Raw genomic sequence first — 18634 nt, forward strand, 5'->3', positions numbered from 1 at the left:
CTTTGAAATATCTCATTCATTATCCAATTCCATCGTCTTCACTTTCCCTATATCTATATCTCAGATCTTCTCCAGTGTATCTGACGTCGACTATATTTTTACTTCTCTAAGCTTGGGAATGTCTTCCTTAATCTCTGTGCTTCTCGACCTAATCTTTCTCCTTCACTGAGACACAAGAGAAAGTGCAGATGCTGGGAATCTGGAGCAACACACATCAAGCTTAAGGAACTCAATGCATCAAGCAGCATCTCTTGAGGGAAATTTTGAGTCAATGCTTCAGGTCCAAACTCCTTGCCTGAGGCTTTGTTTACCATCTCAAGGGCCTCAGTGTCAAATTGTGTTTGATGGTGCTCCTCTGTTATATGTCTAAGCGCAAGTTGTTCTGTTGTAGAAACCTGCCAACTTGTGAAATATTTTTCCTCCACTGCTTCACACCCTCTCAACCTTGCTTTTATCTTCTCTGCCACCCCAGTTTCAGTATGACGCAGACAATCTCAGCCAGTCAATCAAAAAGCACAATGCGGAGTTGGACAACAAGTACTCCAGATACAACGACAATCCCCGCTATGCGTCTGACCTGCTCCGCCAGTTTGAAGTGAGTGCTTCTAGTCTTAATTCTATCAATCTCCTTTCTTTCAACCCTACATTACTGGATTTAGTATTCTATATCATTGAAATTCCTGATGGAACAAGTGATATGAAGACAAAGTTTTAGAGTGACCAGGTTTCCACCATTATACTTGTGTTTTGATGAAGCATGCCAACTGGAAGAAAATTTCACAGCACTTAAAAATACGGCTTAAATACGAGGGTTAACGAGGCAGTACACTTGACGTAGTCTGAATTTTAACAGCTTTCATTGCAAGCCGGTCAAAGAAGTAAAAACCTTATGAGGTCTAAGGTGAGTGGCTGATTGCATCTGTAGTTGGAAGGCAGGGGTAATCATTGAAAAGTAGTTTTGTAACAGGAATGATGTTACTTATTCCTACACAGCCCAGTACTAATCTCTTGATTTTTTCTAATGTTTTTAGTGATTTAGACCTAGATAGAGGGGCCATGATGGTGAGATTTGTTGATAGTACAGAAATTAGCCATGTGGTTAAAAGCGAGATGGAAAGTTTTGGACTCCACAATCCCACAGGATCCTAACTCCCACTTCTCCCTCTCTCCAAGGATGATGAGAAAAATATTATCCAAATGGACAAAGAGTTGAACGATCTGAGACGACGGAGCGAGCAGATCACACCACTGAAAGCCCGACGCACTCCTGTTTCCAAACCTTTTCCAGTGACTGCACTGTGTGACTGGCATGATGGACAGGTGAGGAAAAAGGAAGACAAGCCAGCAATTAATTAAATAGCCATTCAGCATGCGTTTAGGATGAAACTGGAGGCAGAGTGAGAAACCCTAACAGTAACTGGCCAAGTGTGCAAGCTCCACAGAGCCAACACTGGAGGTCAGGACCAAACCTGGGTCGATGGGAACCGTGATGCAGCTGCATCTACCTGCTGTGCCACTATGAATCACAGTGAATTATTGACGTCCTAAATGACCACAGCAGTATTTTTAGAGTGAGGAAGACCGACAGTGCCAACTAAAGTGTCTGCTTGTTCTGTGCTATCAGGTGACTGACCTAATTAGAATGCTTTTTGTCCTTTTCAGAGTGAAGTAGTTCGTGACGAGAAGCTGATACTCCAAGACAACAATGATTTAGAGAACTGGGTGGTGGTGAACAATGCTAAACAGACCCAGCGTGTCCCTGGAGTGTGCTTCAACATCCCTCCTCCTGACTCAGAGGTCATTGGTCAAGCAAACAGGTTAGCCCCATTTTAACTATGGATTTTATTTTCAAAATCAAGTGGTTATTATTCAACACAAACCCAAACAGTGATTATTTGCAAGCGATTAGCAACCTGGTAAACTTGAATGTGGAAATTCAGTGTGGATGGATTTTCCACTATTTCATGAACAAGAAAGGAAATCTTTGACTAAACTTTAAGGAAGTAATGTGCAATGTTGCTAATAACTGTACATTTGATGAAGTACTACTACTACTACGTCGACTCAGGCCTAGGGGGCTGGCGTCAGGCACAATGACGGACTCTCCACTTCTCCCTCTCCCTCATCAGAGTGTTCAGTTCATCTACATTAGCCGCGCCGCTGTCTTCTAGGAGCATGTTGACCATAGTCTTGGGGGGGGGGGGGCGCCCAGGGTTCATCCTACATGGAGACCTTGCCACTTTCCATGAAGACTACATGGAAAGTGGCAAGGTCCTTGACAATGTAAGGTCCAAGGGAGTTGGAAAATAGTTGGCTTGAGGTGGGAAGAAAGGATGATGTAGTGACTGGGGTGCTGTTTGCTGTGGGTTTCTGCGCAGCTCAATCCTGTATATACTACAATCATTTAGACTAAAATGTACGAGCCATTGGAGGACTGCGCAGGTGTGTGATGTCGGGCAGTGAAGCGCGTAAGATTTAAAAGGTCAGAAATCCTGATTCGGGTTTAATTCAGAGAGGGAAATCTGAGAATTGGAGCGGGAGTGCAGCGGAAGCCATTTTGAATTTTTCAATTTTTCATCAGAGTTAAGAGAGGCAGGACTGCGCAGGCATGTGACGTTGGGCAGTGAAGCGCGGAAGATTTAAAAGGAACACAGCCTTATACAGCGGGCAGCGTAGTAAGCTGGGAGCAGAGTGAAGGCCTCAGGGCTTAGGCGGAAATGGGCGAGGCGAGGAAGGTTTGGTTTTCAATTTTTCCTGTTATTTGAGGAGAGGGGAAGTATGAGTGTGAGGGCAGCTTGTTGTTCTCGGTGCGGGATGTGGGAGGTAGTGGAGTCTCCAAGCCTCCCGGACGTCTACATCTGCGCCAGGTGCGCCAAGATGCAGCTCCTAAGGGACCGCGTTAGGGAACTGGAGCTGCAGCTCGATGACCTTCGTCTGGTCAGGGAGAGTGAGGAGTTGATAGAGAGGAGTTACAGGCAGGTGGTCACACCGGGGCCACGGGAGGCAGACAAGTGGGTCACGGTTAGGAGGGGGAAGGGGAAGAGTCAGGTAATAGGGAGTACCCCGGTGGCTGTGCCCCTTAACAACAGGTACTCCTGTTTGAGTACTATTGGGGGGGACAGCTTACCCGGGGGAAGCGACAGTGGCCGTGCCTCCGGCACAGAGTCCGGCCCTGTAGCTCAGAAGGGTAGAGAAAGGAAGAGGAGGGCAGCTGTGATAGGGGACTCGATAGTAAGGGGGTCAGATAGGTGATTCTGTGGACACAGTCCAGAGACCCGGATGGTAGTTTGCCTCCCTGGTGCCAGGGTCCGGGATATTTCTGATTGTGTCCAAGATATCCTGAAGTGGGAGGGAGAGGAGCCAGAGGTCGGGGTACATATAGGTACCAATGATATAGGTAGGAAAAGGGAAGAGGCCCTGAAAGGAGAATACAGGGCGTTAGGAAGGGAGTTGAGAAGAAGGACCGCAAAGGTAGTAATCTCGGGATTACTGCCTGTGCCACGCGACAGTGAGAGTAGGAAGGCGATGAGGTGGAGGATAAATGCGTGGCTGAGGGGTTGGAGCAGGGGGCAGGCATTCAAGTTTTTGGATCATTGGGAGCTCTTTTGGTGCAGGTGTGACCTGTACAAAAAGGACGGGTTGCACTTGAATCCTAGGGGGACCAATATCCTGGCGGGGAAATTTGTGAGGGCTACTGAGGAGACTTTAAACTAGAATGGTTGGGGAGTGGGTATCAAATTGAAGAGTCTAGGAGAGAGGAGGTTAGTTCACAAATAGAGAAAGCTAGTAGACAGTGTGTGAGGGAGGATGGGCAGGGGACAGAGATCAGGAGCACTCAGACCGAAGATGTAGGGGAGAAGGAAGAAAAAGACAAAATTGTTTGCTCCATTAGGGATAAACAGAGAGTAAGAGGTGGAGAGTTTCTTAAATGCATCTATTTTAATGCTAGGAGAATTGTAAGAAAGGTGGATGAGCTTAGATCATGGATTAATACCTGGAAATATGATGTTAGTGAAACATGGTTGCAGGAGGGGTGTGATTGGCAACTAAATATTCCTGGATTTGTTGCTTCAGGTGTGATAGAATTGGAGGGGCAAGAGGGGGATGTGTTGCATTGCTTGTCAGAGAAAATGTAACAGTGGTGCTTTGGCAGGATAGATTAGAGGACTCGTCTAGGGAGGCTATTTGGGTGGAATTGAGGAATGGGAAAGGTGTAGTGATGCTTATAGAGGTGTATTATATACCACCTAACGGGGAGCGAGAATTGGAGGAGCAAATTTGTAAGGAGATAGCAGATATTTGTAGTAAGCACAAGGTTGTGATTGTGGGAGATTTTAATTTTCCACACATTGACTGGGAAGCCCATTCTGTAAAAGAGCTGGATGGTTTGGAGTTTGTAAAATGTGTGCAAGATAGTTTTTTGCAGCAATACATAGAGGTACCAACTAGAGAAGGGACAGTGTTGGATCTCCTGTTAGGGAATGAGATAAGGCAGGTGACGAAGGTATGTGTTGGGGAGCACTTCGGGTCCAGTGATCATAATACCATTAGTTTCAATATAATTATGGAGAAGAATAGGACTGGACCCAGGGTTGAGATTTTCGATTGGAGAAAGGCTAAATTTGAGGAGATGTGAAAGGATTTAGAAGGAGTGGATTGGGACAATTTGTTTTATGGGAAGGATGTAATAGAGAAATGGGGGTCATTTAAAGGTGAAATTTTGAGGGTACAGGATCTTTAGGTTCCTGTTAGGTTGAAAGGAAGGGTTAAAAGTTTGAGAGAGCCATGGTTTTCAGGGGATATTGGAAACTTGGTTCGGAAAAAGAGAGGGATCTTCAATAAATATAGGCAGCTTAGAGTAAATGAGGTGCTTGAGGAATATAAAGAATGTAAAACGAATCTTAAGAAAGAAATTAGAAAAGCCAAAAGAGGATATGAGGCTGCTTTGGCAAGTAAGGTGAAAATAAATCCAAAGGGTTTCTACAGTTATATTAATAGCAAAAGGATAGTGAGGGATAAAATTGGTCCCTTAGAGAACTAGAGTGGACGGCTATGTGCGGACCCAAAAGAGATGGGGGAGATTTTGAACAATTTCTTTTCTTCGGTATTCACTAAGGAGAAGGATATTGAATTGTGTAAGGTAAGGGAAACAAGAAAGGTAGTTATGGAAAGTATGATGATTAAAGAAGAGGAAGTACTGGCGCTTTTATGGAATATAAAAGTGGATAAACCTCCGGATCCAGACAGAATATTCCCTAGGACCTTGAGGGAAGTTAGTGTGGAAATAGCAGGGGCTCTGACAGAAATATTTCAAATGTCATTAGAAACGGGGATGGTGCCGGAGGATTGGCATATTGGTCATGTTGTTCCATTGTTTAAGAAGGGTTCTAAGAGTAAACCTAGCAATCATCGACCTGTGAGTTTGACGTCAGTGGTGAGTAAATTGATGGAACGTATTCGTAGAGATGGTATATATAATTATCTGGATAGAAAGGGTCTGATTACAAACAGTCAACATGGATTTGTGCGTAGGAAGTCATGTTTGACAAATCTTATTGAATTCTTTGATGAGGTTACTAGGAAAGTTGAAGAGGGTAAAGCAGTGGATGTTGTCTATATGGACTTCAGTAAGGCCTTTGACAAGGTCCCACATGGAAGGTCAGTTAGGAAGGTTCAATTGTTAAGTATTAATATTGAAGTAGTAAAATGGATTCAGCAGTGGCTGGATGGGAGATGCCAGAGAGTAGTGGTGGGTAACTGTGTGTCAGACTGGAGGACGGTGTCTAGTGGTGTGCCTCAGGGATCTGTACTGGGTCCAATGTTGTTTGTCATATATATTAATGATCTGGATGATGTGGTGGTAAATTGGATTAGTAAGTATGCAGATGATAGTAAGATAGGTGGAGTTGTGGATAATGAAGTAGGTTTTCAAAGCTTGCAAAGAGATTTAGACCACTTAGAAGAATGGACTGAAAGATGGCAGATGGAGTTTAATGCTGATAAATGTGAGGTGCTACATTTTGGTAGGACTAATCAAAATAGGACATACATGGTAAATGGTAGGGCATTGAAGAATGCTGTAGAACAGAGGGATCTAGGAATAATGGTGCATAGCTCCCTGAAGGTGGAATCTCATGTGGATAGGGTGGTGAAGAAAGCTTTTGGTATGCTGGCCTTTATAAATCAGAGCATTGAGTATAGGAGTTGGGATGTAATGTTGAAATTGTATAAGGCATTGGTAAGGCCAAATTTGGAGTATTGTGTACAGTTCTGGTCACCGAATTATAGGAAAGATGTCAAGAAAATTGAGAGAGTACAGAGGAGATTTACTAGAATGTTGCTTGCGTTTCATCTGCTAAGTTACAGAGAAAGGTTGAACAAGTTGGGTCTTTATTCTTTGGAGCGTAGAAGGTTGAGAGGGGACTTGATAGAGATATTTAAAATTATGAGAGGGATAGACAGAGTTGACATGGATAGGCTTTTTCCATTGAGAGTAGGGGAGATTCAAACAAGAGGACATGAGTTGAGAGTTAAAGGGCAATAGTTTAGGGGTAACATGAGGGGGAACTTCTTTACTCAGAGAGTGGTGGCTGTGTGGAACGAGCTTCCAGCAGAAGTGGTTGAGGCAGGTTCGATGTTGTCATTTAAAGTTAAATTGGACAGCTATATGGACAGGAAAGGAATGCAGGGATGTGGGCTGAGTGCAGGTCAATGGGACTAAGTGAGAGTAAGAGTTTGGCACGGACTAGAAGGGCCGAGATGGCCAGTTTCTGTGCTGTAATTGTTATATTGTATATAAGAAGGTCTGCGGACAGTACAGGATTTGGATGTGGATTGATTGGACAAAAATAGCAATAAACAATGCAGATGAGAAGGAAAATGGCAAGTGGCATTCAGTTTAGTGCAGTCTGAGGTAGAACGTTAAGGATGGTACCACAACGGAGTAAAGCTGTGACAGTATCGAGGGGTTATAGCAGACACTTAACAAGGATGTTTGATGCTTGTCAGACTTGGCTTATGAGGGTGGATTGGCTATGATGGAGCTATTTGCTTTAGAAAAGGGGAGATTAAAGATAAGATGCATCAAGATCATGAGAGATTTAAACAAGGACCAGTTTCCGTTAGCAGGGAGGCCAGGCAACATATTGTTAAGCAAATTTACTAAATTTAAACTATAAAATTAAGAATAGTGCTAAGGAGTGAAGAGTTTTTGCCCTAAGAGCCTTGGTGCAAGTCGGGAAATGACTTGCCGCACAGGAGGCAGGAAGACTCAGTGCATTCAGAAAGCCTCTTGCTGACCACGACAACGATGTTGGCTGAGAGCTGGGGTTTATTTTGTTTTACCAGAAATAGACACACTGTGCTGAAAGAACCCCTTCCTGTGCCATAAAATCTAAGGTCTGCAAATTGTGTGTACCTGGTGTGTTCCCAGCCACTCGAAAGAACCTCTAATTAAGATAGTTAATCCATGCCAAAGTGAGCCTGGATTCCTGGAACACATGCATTGGAAATCTGCTGTCGATGGCACATTGGCAGTCGATGGGAAAAGTCTGCTTCTACCTGGGTTCAGTGCTTCCTGTAAGTTTCAGGAGCTGATTAGGGGAGACCTCAATGCCTAATGGGCACTTCCCATTCAATGAGATCGGCCATAGGCCAGGTTACTGGTGAACATCAGAGCCATTCTACATACTAACACAGACATTGTGCTGTTCAGTGACTCATGCATCATCTGTTGGAGGAAAGAAATTGTCAACATTTGAGGTTGAAACCTTGCATTGAAACGTTTAGTTCAATAGCAGTGTTGAAATAGCTCCTTGAGTGCTGCCCCACCTGTTGTCATACAGGTAAGATGTGGATTAAGTAAGGCTTTCTCCATACCATTTGATCAAGCACTCCCTGAGCAAGTACACACAATAAATCTCTCTTTGCACTGACCCATGGCAGGTCCAACCCTGATTGGATACCAAATAAAACTCCACTATATCATGTTCTAAGTGCAGAATGAACCCAGAACAGAGTTTTACCTCCTTTCTAATCAATAGTTCCGTCCTGATGAAGAGTCTCGGCCCAAAATGTCAACTGTCCATTTCCCAGCATAGATGCTGCCTGACCCACTGAGTTCCTCCAGCTCCTTTGTACGTTGCTGCAAACTTCCAGCATCTACAAAATCTCTTGTGCCTCTGCTCAGTCGGTGTCTGCTGTTTACCTCTAGATTGGCGAAGGAACTGGATGATTTGAAGAAGAAACGGTCAGACACTCAGAATAAATTGAAAAACCGTTACAATGAATTAAAGCAAACAAAACCCACACAACGGGACCACACAACCAAGGAAACCAGCTTGTTGACCCAAGCTGCAGCACCAGGTGAGAGAAGGGTGTTAATGGAGCATATGTTACTTTTTAGCTGTTCTCCATTCAGTGGAATATCTCCAAGTGTCAGATCCAAGCACCAATCAACAGGTTGAGGCTGTAGTGCTTATGTTGAATCTTTGGGTCACCCTTAGTGCTAGATCTGCGACCTAGGGTAAACGGGTAACCCTATTACCCTATTTGCTTCTGCTATATCACATGACCTGTCACTTGCCTGTTTCCCTCCGTTCAGGAAAGGATGATCCCCAGAGCAAAGATCTTCTGTCCAAGCTCAACAGGATCAATGACAACTTGGAAGATACTGAGAAGGATGTGATGTCCCATCTTCACATGCCAATCAACCGAAGTGCTCCCACTCAGGACATTGCTAACCGTCTCAAGGACCAGCAGGTAGGACAAACCAATCATTCCTGAAATTTAAAAAAAAACACTAAATAGAGAACACTGGAAATACTCAGCAGGTCAGGTAGCATCTGTGGGGACAGACGTAGATTGATGTTTCAGGTCGATCAGAGCAAGGAAAGCATTAGAAAACCAGGCACGTCTGAAATTGCAGATGGAAGGGTGGAGAGATCAAAGTGAATGCCTGAGGTAGCGCAGAGACCAAGTGATGCAAGTGGTGGTAGTGACAGCAGAGAGAGGGGAGAGAAGGCTTGTTCAGTACACCTGACATACTGTACCTGAAGGAGGTGTATGTGGAAGGAAATGGAGCGGGTGGAAGGAAATGGAGCGGGTAGAAGGCAGACACATCCTGAAGAGGTAGGGAGGTGAAAAGAATGTAAAAATTTTTTTGCGTTGGGGGTGGGGGGGAATTGATGTTTTTCTTTGAATGGTTTCATGGTTTTCTTTGTTTCGTAGCTGTCTGTGGGAAGACAAATCTCAGGACTGTATACGGCATAAATATTTTGAAAATAAATGTACCTTGAATGTTAAAAAAAACTCCTTGGGGTATGGTGGGGGAAAATTTCAGCTTCCGTGATTTTATGTCTGTACTTTTGTACCACTGGGCACAACTGTCTGATCCATGAGGACAGTCCTGTCCCTGGGGGAGGCAGTATGGTTGTTGTAAGGATTTATTTTAGCCACATATACAGTGAACCCTCGTCTTACAGGTAATGGAAATTCAGCCTTACAGAATCCGCACAAAATTACTAAAAAGATCTGAGTAATGGAATAAATATTCACTTTTACAGAATTTATGTGAAAAATAATATAAACACACAATGTATATACAGAACTTAAATAATTTACTAAGGACAATGATCATAGGCTGCTAGTTCACAGTAGGAGACCATTTAAGAGATTTGTTTTGGAAACTGACAAGGCACTCCATATTATTGATACATGTACAATGATACTTTATCAAATTGTAAAATCTTGTTCATTAAAACAACAACCCTTCTCTTCTACTGACAATATAACACGATTTACTTGCCTATAGACCACATACCTGCTGGATCATTACTTTTGTGAGGAAAAATTTCCATAGGGATATTTCTTCACTTATAACATGGGATTCAATGGGAAATAAAGGTTCAGATTACTGAAAGTTACCCTGTATTCTGTAGAGTCCTAGTCTTGTAAGTGTAGTGTAGGAATATATCAGCAGAAGAGCTTAGCAAATAATGTTTATCCTGAGGGAGGCATATTTGTACTAAATAGCAAACAAGGGATTGATTCCTTTTGTGGATTACACGTGAAAATTTACTAAAACATTCTGTATGGTCAATTTACCAATCTGACTCTATTTGCAGGATATAAATAATCGCTTACAGAAGATTGGAGTAGAGAAAGATTCTGTAAAGAAAGAATGCGATTCACACCTTCTGAAGAAACCCACAGGGCCTTCTGCATCGCTGCTTCCAAAAAAGCTCAACGATGTGACGAATAAGCACAAACACGTCACCTCGCTGGCCAACCAATACCAGAACAAGTGAGTCACAGCACCCACCTTTATAGTCTCTCCATCATCACCCCCACCTTGAGTTTTCCAACTTCTCTGATTGCTGTCTCTACTCAGAACCAGGGCACTGAGTGGCAGCTGCTTATTCAACCCTGGAGGAGCAGGCTTGTTGTTCTCACATCACTGCAGGTTAAGAAGTTCTACAGAACTGCTCCAAATCACCATGGCTTTGGTGGAATTAGATAAGGGGAAAAATATTCAGAGTTGCAGGCAGCTTGGTGAACAGAGGACACCAGCTCAGGTGAAAAGAAATGAGCGGAAATGGAAAAGATTTTTAGACCTGAGATGTTGTCATCAGAGTGCATTCTACTATCTCAAAGGGTAGTGGAAACACCTCCAAAAGGAGCTTTCAAAATGGAACTGGATACATAATGGGATGGAATTGGACATGGAGAATATGGCCAGTTCACTGGGTAGAATAGGATTGGCATAGAGTCATAGAGCACTACAGCACAAACCTTCCAGCGATATAGTCTGTACTGAATGGTTGTTCTGCCTAAGCCCGTTGACCCACATATGGACCATAGTCCTCCATATCCTTCCCATCCATGTACTTACCCAAACTTCTCTTAAACATTGCAATCAAACCCACATCCACCATTTCCACTAGTGGCTCGTTCTACACTCACACTATCCTCTGAGTGAAGAAGTTCCCCCTCAGGTTCCCCTTAAATATTTCACCTTTCACTCTAAACCTATGACCTCCAGTTCCAGTCTCACCCCACCTCAGTGGAAAAAGCCTGCTTGCATAGTGAGGTTTAGAGGGAGTTAATAGAGGGAAAGGTGGTTTATGTTATGGACTGGGCTGCATTCACAACTCTCTGCAATATCATGCAACCCTGGGCAAAGCAGTTGCCATACCAATCTGTGATACATCCAGTCAGGATGCTTTCTGTGTTGAATTGGTGAAGGTATCGGGGACATGCTGAATTTCTCATTGCTATTTATTATTCTTAAAGTTAATGGATGAATATGCGGGTCACTCCCCAATATCAAGGGGACACTTCTGAGAAATGTTTGTCTTTCCCTTGACCAGAGCATCATCACAATTAGAGTTGGAAACCAGCATTAAGAAAGCGAATGATGCCATTAGGAGAATCGAATCCGGTCTTGCAGAGGAGTCTGTGGTTCCTGCTACTTCCAACGCCATGCAGCAGAGGAAGACTGAGCTACAGGTAAGTACCTTGGGGGAGCCGGGAAAACTCAGCACAATGTTGAAACAGCCAAGAAAGGAAAAGCTGGTCCTTTGCCCATGGATCTGAACTCCAACTTCACACCATCAATCTACATTCAGTGTTGACTTTATTAGGTACACCTACCTGTACACCTGCTCGTCAATGCAATATTTAATCAGCCAATCATGTGGCAGCAACTCAATGCATAAAAGCATGCAGACATTGTCAAGAGGTTCAGTTGTTGTTTGAACCAAAGGTCAGAATGGGGAAGAAATGTGATCTAAGTGACTTTGACTGTGGAATGATTGTTGGTGCCAGATGAGATGGTCTGAGTATCTCAGAAACTGCAGGTCTCCAGGTATTTTCATACACAACAGTTCCTAGATTTTACAGAGAATGGTGCAAAAGACATAAAACATCCAGTGAGCGGCAGTTCCGTTTTGAGAGAGGTCAAAGAGGATTGGCCAGACTGGAAAGTGACAGTAACTCAAGTAAACATATATTTCAACCACAAACAAGAGAAAATCTGCAGGTGCTGGAAATCCAAGCAACACATACAAAATGCCGAAGGAACTCAGCAGGCCAGGCAGAATCTATGGAAAAGAGTACGGTCTACGTTTCGGGCCGAAATCCTTCAGCAGGACTGGAAAAAGAAAACTGGAGTAGATTCAGAAGGTGCAGGGAGGGGAGAGAGAAACAGGAGGTGACAGGTGACAAGCTGGCAGCGAGGACATGTTCTCAGGACGGATACGTGGCTGTGGTAGCGGGATTGGGTGAGCACGTGGTTGAAGCGTCAGAGGGCTGCAGAGATCATAGAGGGGGAGCAGTGATGTGAACAATGATTTCTCGAACTTCCAGTAATGCCCCCCTTACTCACATCTCCTTCCCCATTTCCCATCCCCTTTTCCCTCCCTCAGGTTATCTCCTTGCCTGCCCATCGCCTCCCTCTGGTGCTCCTCCTCCCTTCTCTTTCTTCCCTAGTCTTCTGTCCCTTTCACCAATCAACTTCCCAACTCTTTACTTCATCCCTCCCTTCAGGTTTCACCTGTCACCTTGTGATTATTCTTCCCCTCCCCCTCACCTTTTAAATCTATTCCTCGGTTTTTCATCTCCAGTCCTGCTGAAGGGTCTCAGCCTGAAACATCGACTGTACTCTTTTCCATTGCTACTGCCTGACCTGCTGAGTTCCTGAAGCGTTGTGTGTGCTGCACGTATTTCAACTGTGGTGGGCAGAAGAGCACCTCTGAACGCACAACACATTGAACCTTGAAGTGGATGGGCTACAGCAGGAGAAGACCATGAGCGTACACTTAGTGGCCACTTCATTAGGTTCAGGAGTTACCTGAGCAACACACGCAAAATGAGGAAGAAGGGATGGAAAAGTAGGCTGCTGCCTGACCTGCTGATCTTCTCCAGAGTTCTGTGTCTGCGTGTGTTGCTTTGGATTTCCAGCATCTGCAGAATTTCTTGTGTTCACCTAATAGACTGACACTTTTTTAAGAAATATATTTGACCCCAAAATACAGAGGAAAAACCAAGGCAGAGCCAAGCTTGATTTGCTTAACAGTTGGAAATTCACTAAGCCAGCACACCAATGCCTGCCCTCAGGGGAACAACAGCTTACTGCAGGGAGGAGAATCATGGGTTCTTCAAGTTGTCTCAAAAGTCCAATAAAAAGTAAAATAAACAACATCCTATGTCAGCAAACATTCTGTGGGCCAGAACTTCCTACTATATTCAGGGGGTCAGTGTGGACATGGTGGGGGATTACAAATACCTGGGGATACGAACTGACAACAAACTGGACTGGTCAAAGAACACTGAAGCTGTCTACAAGAAGGGTCAGAGCCGTCTCTATTTCCTGAGGAGACTGAGGTCCTTTAACATCTGCCAGACGATGCTGAGGATGTTTTATGAGTCTGTGGTGGCCAGTGCTATCATGTTTGCTGTTGTGTGCTGGGGCAGCAGGCTGAGGGTGGCGGACACCAACAGGATCAACAGACTCATTCGTCAGGCCAGTGATGTTGTGAGGATGGAACTGGACTCTCTGACGGTGGTGTCTGAAAAGAGGATGCTGTCCAAGTTGCATGCCATCTTGGACAATGTCTCCCATCCACTACATAATGTACTGGTTGGGCACAGGAGTTCATTCAGCCAGAGACTCATTCCACCGAGATGCAACACAGAGCGTCATAGGAAGTCATTCCTGCTTGTGGCCATCAAACTTTACACTCCTCCCTTGGAGGGTCAGACACCCTGAGCCAATAGGCTAGTCCTGGACTTATTTCCTGGCATAAGTTACATATTACTATTTAATTATTTATGGTGCAACTGTAACGAAAACCAATTTCTCCTTGGATCAATAAAGTATGACTATGACTATAAACTCCAAAGTCAATCTTTTAGAAGGAAATTATCTATTTAAATGTTTGTGATCTATTTGAAATCACTATGCTGTTGCTGTAACTGCAACCTCTTGCAGTCATGCCAATGTTGTGCCAGTTTCAGATGAAGAAAACTTTGCAGGCAACTCTGCTCTTTGAAACGTGTGTGTGTGTGTGTGTGTGTGTGTATGTGTGTGTGTGTGTATGTGTGTGTGTGTGTGTGTGTGTGTGTGTGTGTGTGTGTCTGTGTGTGTGTGTGTGTGTGTGTGTGTGTATATGTGTGTGTGTGTGTGTGTGTGTGTGTGTGTGTGTGTGTGTGTGTGTATATGTCTCTGTGTGTACGCTTTAAATGAAAATGAATGCACCTTAAGAACAGATATTGAATTGTGTTTGCATACTTTTTTTCAATTAAGCCTCTCCCAACACTGCTTTTCACTCTAGGGGGACCCTTGAGTGAGGATGGGTAACCTCCCGTCCTCACCTCACCCTCCCAACCTCACCTCACCCTCCCATCCTCACCTCACCCTCCCGTCCTCACCTTACCCTCCCAAGGTAACAAAGAACAATGACTCCCCAGGTTTTAAATGATCTGACTGTATGTAAATTCTACCCTACATTTTAAAGCATTTTACAAGTTAGTAGTAGTAATAATAATAATACATTTCATGACATTGATTAATGACTGGCTCCAGGAGATATTCTACTAGTTTAATTACAGATAGTTTTATGGTGACTATTTAATGAAATAACAGAATTCTAGTAAACGTATGTAGAATAATGTATCAAAAACAGATGTTTGTGATGGTAGGAGAAGTCAGCTTTTGGACAGTTCTCAGCCACAGAACCTGGAGGCCTCCTGTATATGTAGGGCTGAGATTTACCTCTGCAATGAGAAAAGCATGTTGAGTCTCACACGGTGTCAATGGCATTCTGCCGGATACAAATTACATGGCTGAACTGGTCAATGAGTTGGAGAGGTATTGTATCTCTGAGCCTCACTCATTCCTATAAAGAGAAGTTCTTGATATGCATTCCCAGCAGAAGCAGGGGACTTCACTATAGTACCAAAACTGTAAATTATGGCATTCACTGATTCTCTTATCAAGTTCAGCAGTGAAGCAGTTAAACTGACTCCTTGTGTGGCTGCCATTGAAACAGGCTGTGATGAAGGCTCCTCCACACTGCTGAGAGCCAAGCAGTGTTCTGAGTTCTAAGGTTCCACTTAGTTGGCATTCCTGTCACTGTGAGCTGGAGTGGAATCCACTCTGTAATTGTATTCTGCTTAGGAGTTCTCACTGAATGAAACTATACTGATCACCTCTAGCAAGGGATTCAGAAGAGCCTGAAGCCCTCTCTTCATTAACAGGACAATGGTATGCCTTGTTATCCAATCTTGTTTTAGATTTGAGACATACACAGAGCAAGGATAAAGATCTCATAAAATAGAAGAAAATGCTGCCTAGTTTTGGATTATTCCTCTCATGAAACCTTTCCTCTCCTGTCATTGCTTCTCTCTTATTCAGAGGCTTAGGCGAGACCTAAATAACGACCAAGACAAGCTGCAGAAGGTGAACCAGGATCTGAAAAAGACGGAGGACAGCTGCAGAACTTTGGAGTTGAACTTCCAGGAATACTGTCCAGATATCAAGAAACAACGGTCAGAAGTCCAAAAGTTGAACAAACGCTTTCAGAATGCCAGTGATCAACTGGACCTGAGGTGGGTAATACACGTTCTTAAAAGGGTCATCCCCAGCGAGGTGTTGTATCTGCCTGGTGCTGAAGGTAGTGGTGTACCAGCTGTCTCAGCTCTGCACTGTGGCAAATTGACTCACAGTGCGTTGCTGCAGAGGCAGTCTCAGGTCCTTGACCAAGCAGAGGTCAGACTTTGCTCCTTGGAGCGTAGGAGATTGAGAGATTCTGATCAGAATCTTCAGGTTAATTTATTTATCACATGTACATCAGTGAAGTACCTAATTTGTGTTAACGACTGGGGCAGCCCACAAGATGCCAACATAGTATGCTCACAGTGTTCAGCAGAACTCAAGCAACAATGTCAGAACAACAATAGCAAAACAACCCCCTTTCCTCTCTCCCACCCTTCCACCAACCTACTCCCGCACGCAGACCTCACAAGAGGGCCACCTCTGGGCCTCCAGCCTCCCGTGGTCTTGTGGTCTTGCAGACATTGTGCCCCAACTTCCCCAGACTCTCAGACACAGCGGTTCAGCCGTTAGGTCTTGACTTCCAGACTTCTGTTCAGTTTTTCGTATCGCCCACAGTACTCACTGATGACGGTGCCCCTAACTCCAGACCTCAAACTCTGGATTTGCCAATGACTGAACCCTGAACTCCCGGCCTTGAACTCTAGACTTGCTGAGTCACATACCTAGGGGTCAGTAGTCATTGTGCCTCCTTTCTTTTTCAATCCTTTTATTAGTTTCAACATCATTCACATTACAAAAAATAAGTACAGAGCAATTGGGATTGTATTAATTAATAATAATTATATTATAAAAGTATACAGTCAGGTAACACATAGTTAGTAAACCTCCCAAAATCTCACGGATTAACAGTAAAATACATAAAGAGTATACATAAAATACAAAAATATCGTAAAAAGGAAAAAAATATATATCCCCTTAAAAAAAACTAACCTACCCAAACTAAAAGAAAACTAAGGAAAAGAAAAAGAAAAATAAAGGGCTATTATGATACCTCAGATAGAACCAATAGTGTCACCACTCCCGCTCCTCTCCCCATACATTGAAATCACAAAATAGATTTGCCAAGAATCAAATTACATCATGTGGAAATATTGAATAAATGGTCTCCAAGTCTCATCAAATTTAATAGATGGGTCATAAATGACACTTCTAATTTTTTCTAGATTTAAACAAGATATAGTTTGAGAAAATCAATGAAATGTAGTTGGAGGACTAATCTCTTTCCAATTCAATATTATAGATGTTCTAGCCATTAGAGTAACAAAAGCAATCATCCGACAAGCTGAAGAGGTCAAATGATGTTTTTCTATCATTGGTAAACCACAGATGGCAGTAATAAGATGAGGTTGTAAATCAATATTCAAAACAGTTGAAATAATATCAAAAATATCGTCCCAATATTTCTTCAGTAAAGGGCAAGACCAAAACATATGAGTTAATGAGGCTGTCTCAGAATGACGTCTATCACATACAGGGTTTATATGAGACTAATAACAAGTTAGTTTATCCTTAGACGTATAAGCCCTGTGTACAACTTCAAACTGTATCAACGCATGTTTAGCACAAATAGAGGAAGAGTTAACTCATTGGAAAATTTTTTGCCATTTCTCAGTGGGTAAGGTAAGCTTAAGTTCCCTTTCCCAGTCATTCTTAATTGTATGGAAACATCTGGATTTATTTTCTTTATCATATTATAAATAATTGTTATTGAACCTTTCTGAAAAAGGTTTAAATCCAAAATTTTTCCCATTATATCCGATGAGTATGAAATTGGAAAGGTAGTAAGAACAGTATTTAAAAAGTTTCTAATCTGTAAATATCTAAAAAAACGTGATTAAAAATGTAAGTTATATTTATTAGATAATTGTTCAAAAGACATAAAACAATTATCTAAAAATAAATCAGAAAAACGTATTATACCTTTTGTTTTCCAGACCAGATATGCTTGATCCAAAAAAGAGGGATGAAAAAGAAAATTGGATATAGTAGGGCTAGTTAAAATAAATTGATTCAGTCCAAAAAATTTTTGAAACTGAAACTATATTCAAAGAGTATATTTAACTATTGGGTTATCCATTTGTTTGTCCAATTTAGAAAAGTCAAAAGGAAGTGGGGTCCCTAAAATAGAGCCCAATGAAAACCCTGAAACAGAATTACATTCAAGATTAACCCATTGAGGACTTGCAACTGCATCCCAATTCCATGTCCAAAATTTTAAATAACGAATATTAATTGCCCAACAGTAGAATCTAAAGTTTGGCAATGCTAAGCCACCCTCCTTTTTGGGCTTCTGGAAATGTCTTTTACCTAATCTAGGATTTTTATTCTGCCATATGTATGAGGAAATTTTTGAATCAACATTGTCAAAAAAAGATTTCGGAATAAAAATTGGCAGTGCTTGAAATAAATATAGAAGCTTAGGTAAAATAATCATCTTAACAGCGTTGTTCCGACCAATTAATGACAAAAACATTGGTGACCATTTAGTAACCAAACCTTTAATCTGATCAAGTAAGGGTAAAAAATTAACCTTTAATAAATCCTTATGCTTCTGAGTAATTTTAACTCCTAAATAAGTAAATTGATCAGTAACTAATCTAAATGGTAAACATTTATGGTTTGGAACCATCATAGTTAACGGAAAAAGTTCACTCTTACTAAGATTCAGTTTGTAACCAGAAAATTTACTAAACTTATCCAACAAGGATAAAGTTGCGGGAATGGATTTTTCTCAGTCAGAAACATGTAATAGTAAATCATCTGCATATAATGATAACTTATGTATCTCTTTCCCACGAATAATACCAAAATTATTTGGTGAATCTCGAATTGCAATTGCTAAAGGTTCTAAAGCAATATCAAATAATAAAGGACTTAAAGGACAACCCTGCCTAGTGCCACGAAATAATCAAAGAAAGGGAGATCTTTGATTGTTAGTCAAAACCGAAGCTAAGGGAGTATGGTATATCAGTTTAATCCAGGATATAATTATCGGGCTAAAATTAAACTTCTCAAGCG

At 42.5% G+C, this 18634-nt stretch overlaps 1 protein-coding gene across 1 annotated transcript in view; it reads left to right on the plus strand.

The window, feature by feature from the left end:
* Positions 1-18634, plus strand: part of evpla (envoplakin a) — a 92027-nt gene that overhangs the window by 55596 nt on the left and 17797 nt on the right. Inside the window, exons 10-17 of the mRNA XM_063030924.1 lie at positions 473-595; positions 1174-1320; positions 1663-1817; positions 8213-8364; positions 8603-8760; positions 10125-10303; positions 11370-11508; positions 15416-15609. Coding sequence (XP_062886994.1) covers positions 473-595; positions 1174-1320; positions 1663-1817; positions 8213-8364; positions 8603-8760; positions 10125-10303; positions 11370-11508; positions 15416-15609 — 1247 coding nt within the window. The remainder of the gene's footprint in view (positions 1-472; positions 596-1173; positions 1321-1662; positions 1818-8212; positions 8365-8602; positions 8761-10124; positions 10304-11369; positions 11509-15415; positions 15610-18634) is intronic.

The sequence above is a fragment of the Mobula hypostoma genome, chromosome 22 (assembly GCF_963921235.1).
Source record: "Mobula hypostoma chromosome 22, sMobHyp1.1, whole genome shotgun sequence".
NCBI lineage: Eukaryota > Metazoa > Chordata > Chondrichthyes > Myliobatiformes > Myliobatidae > Mobula > Mobula hypostoma.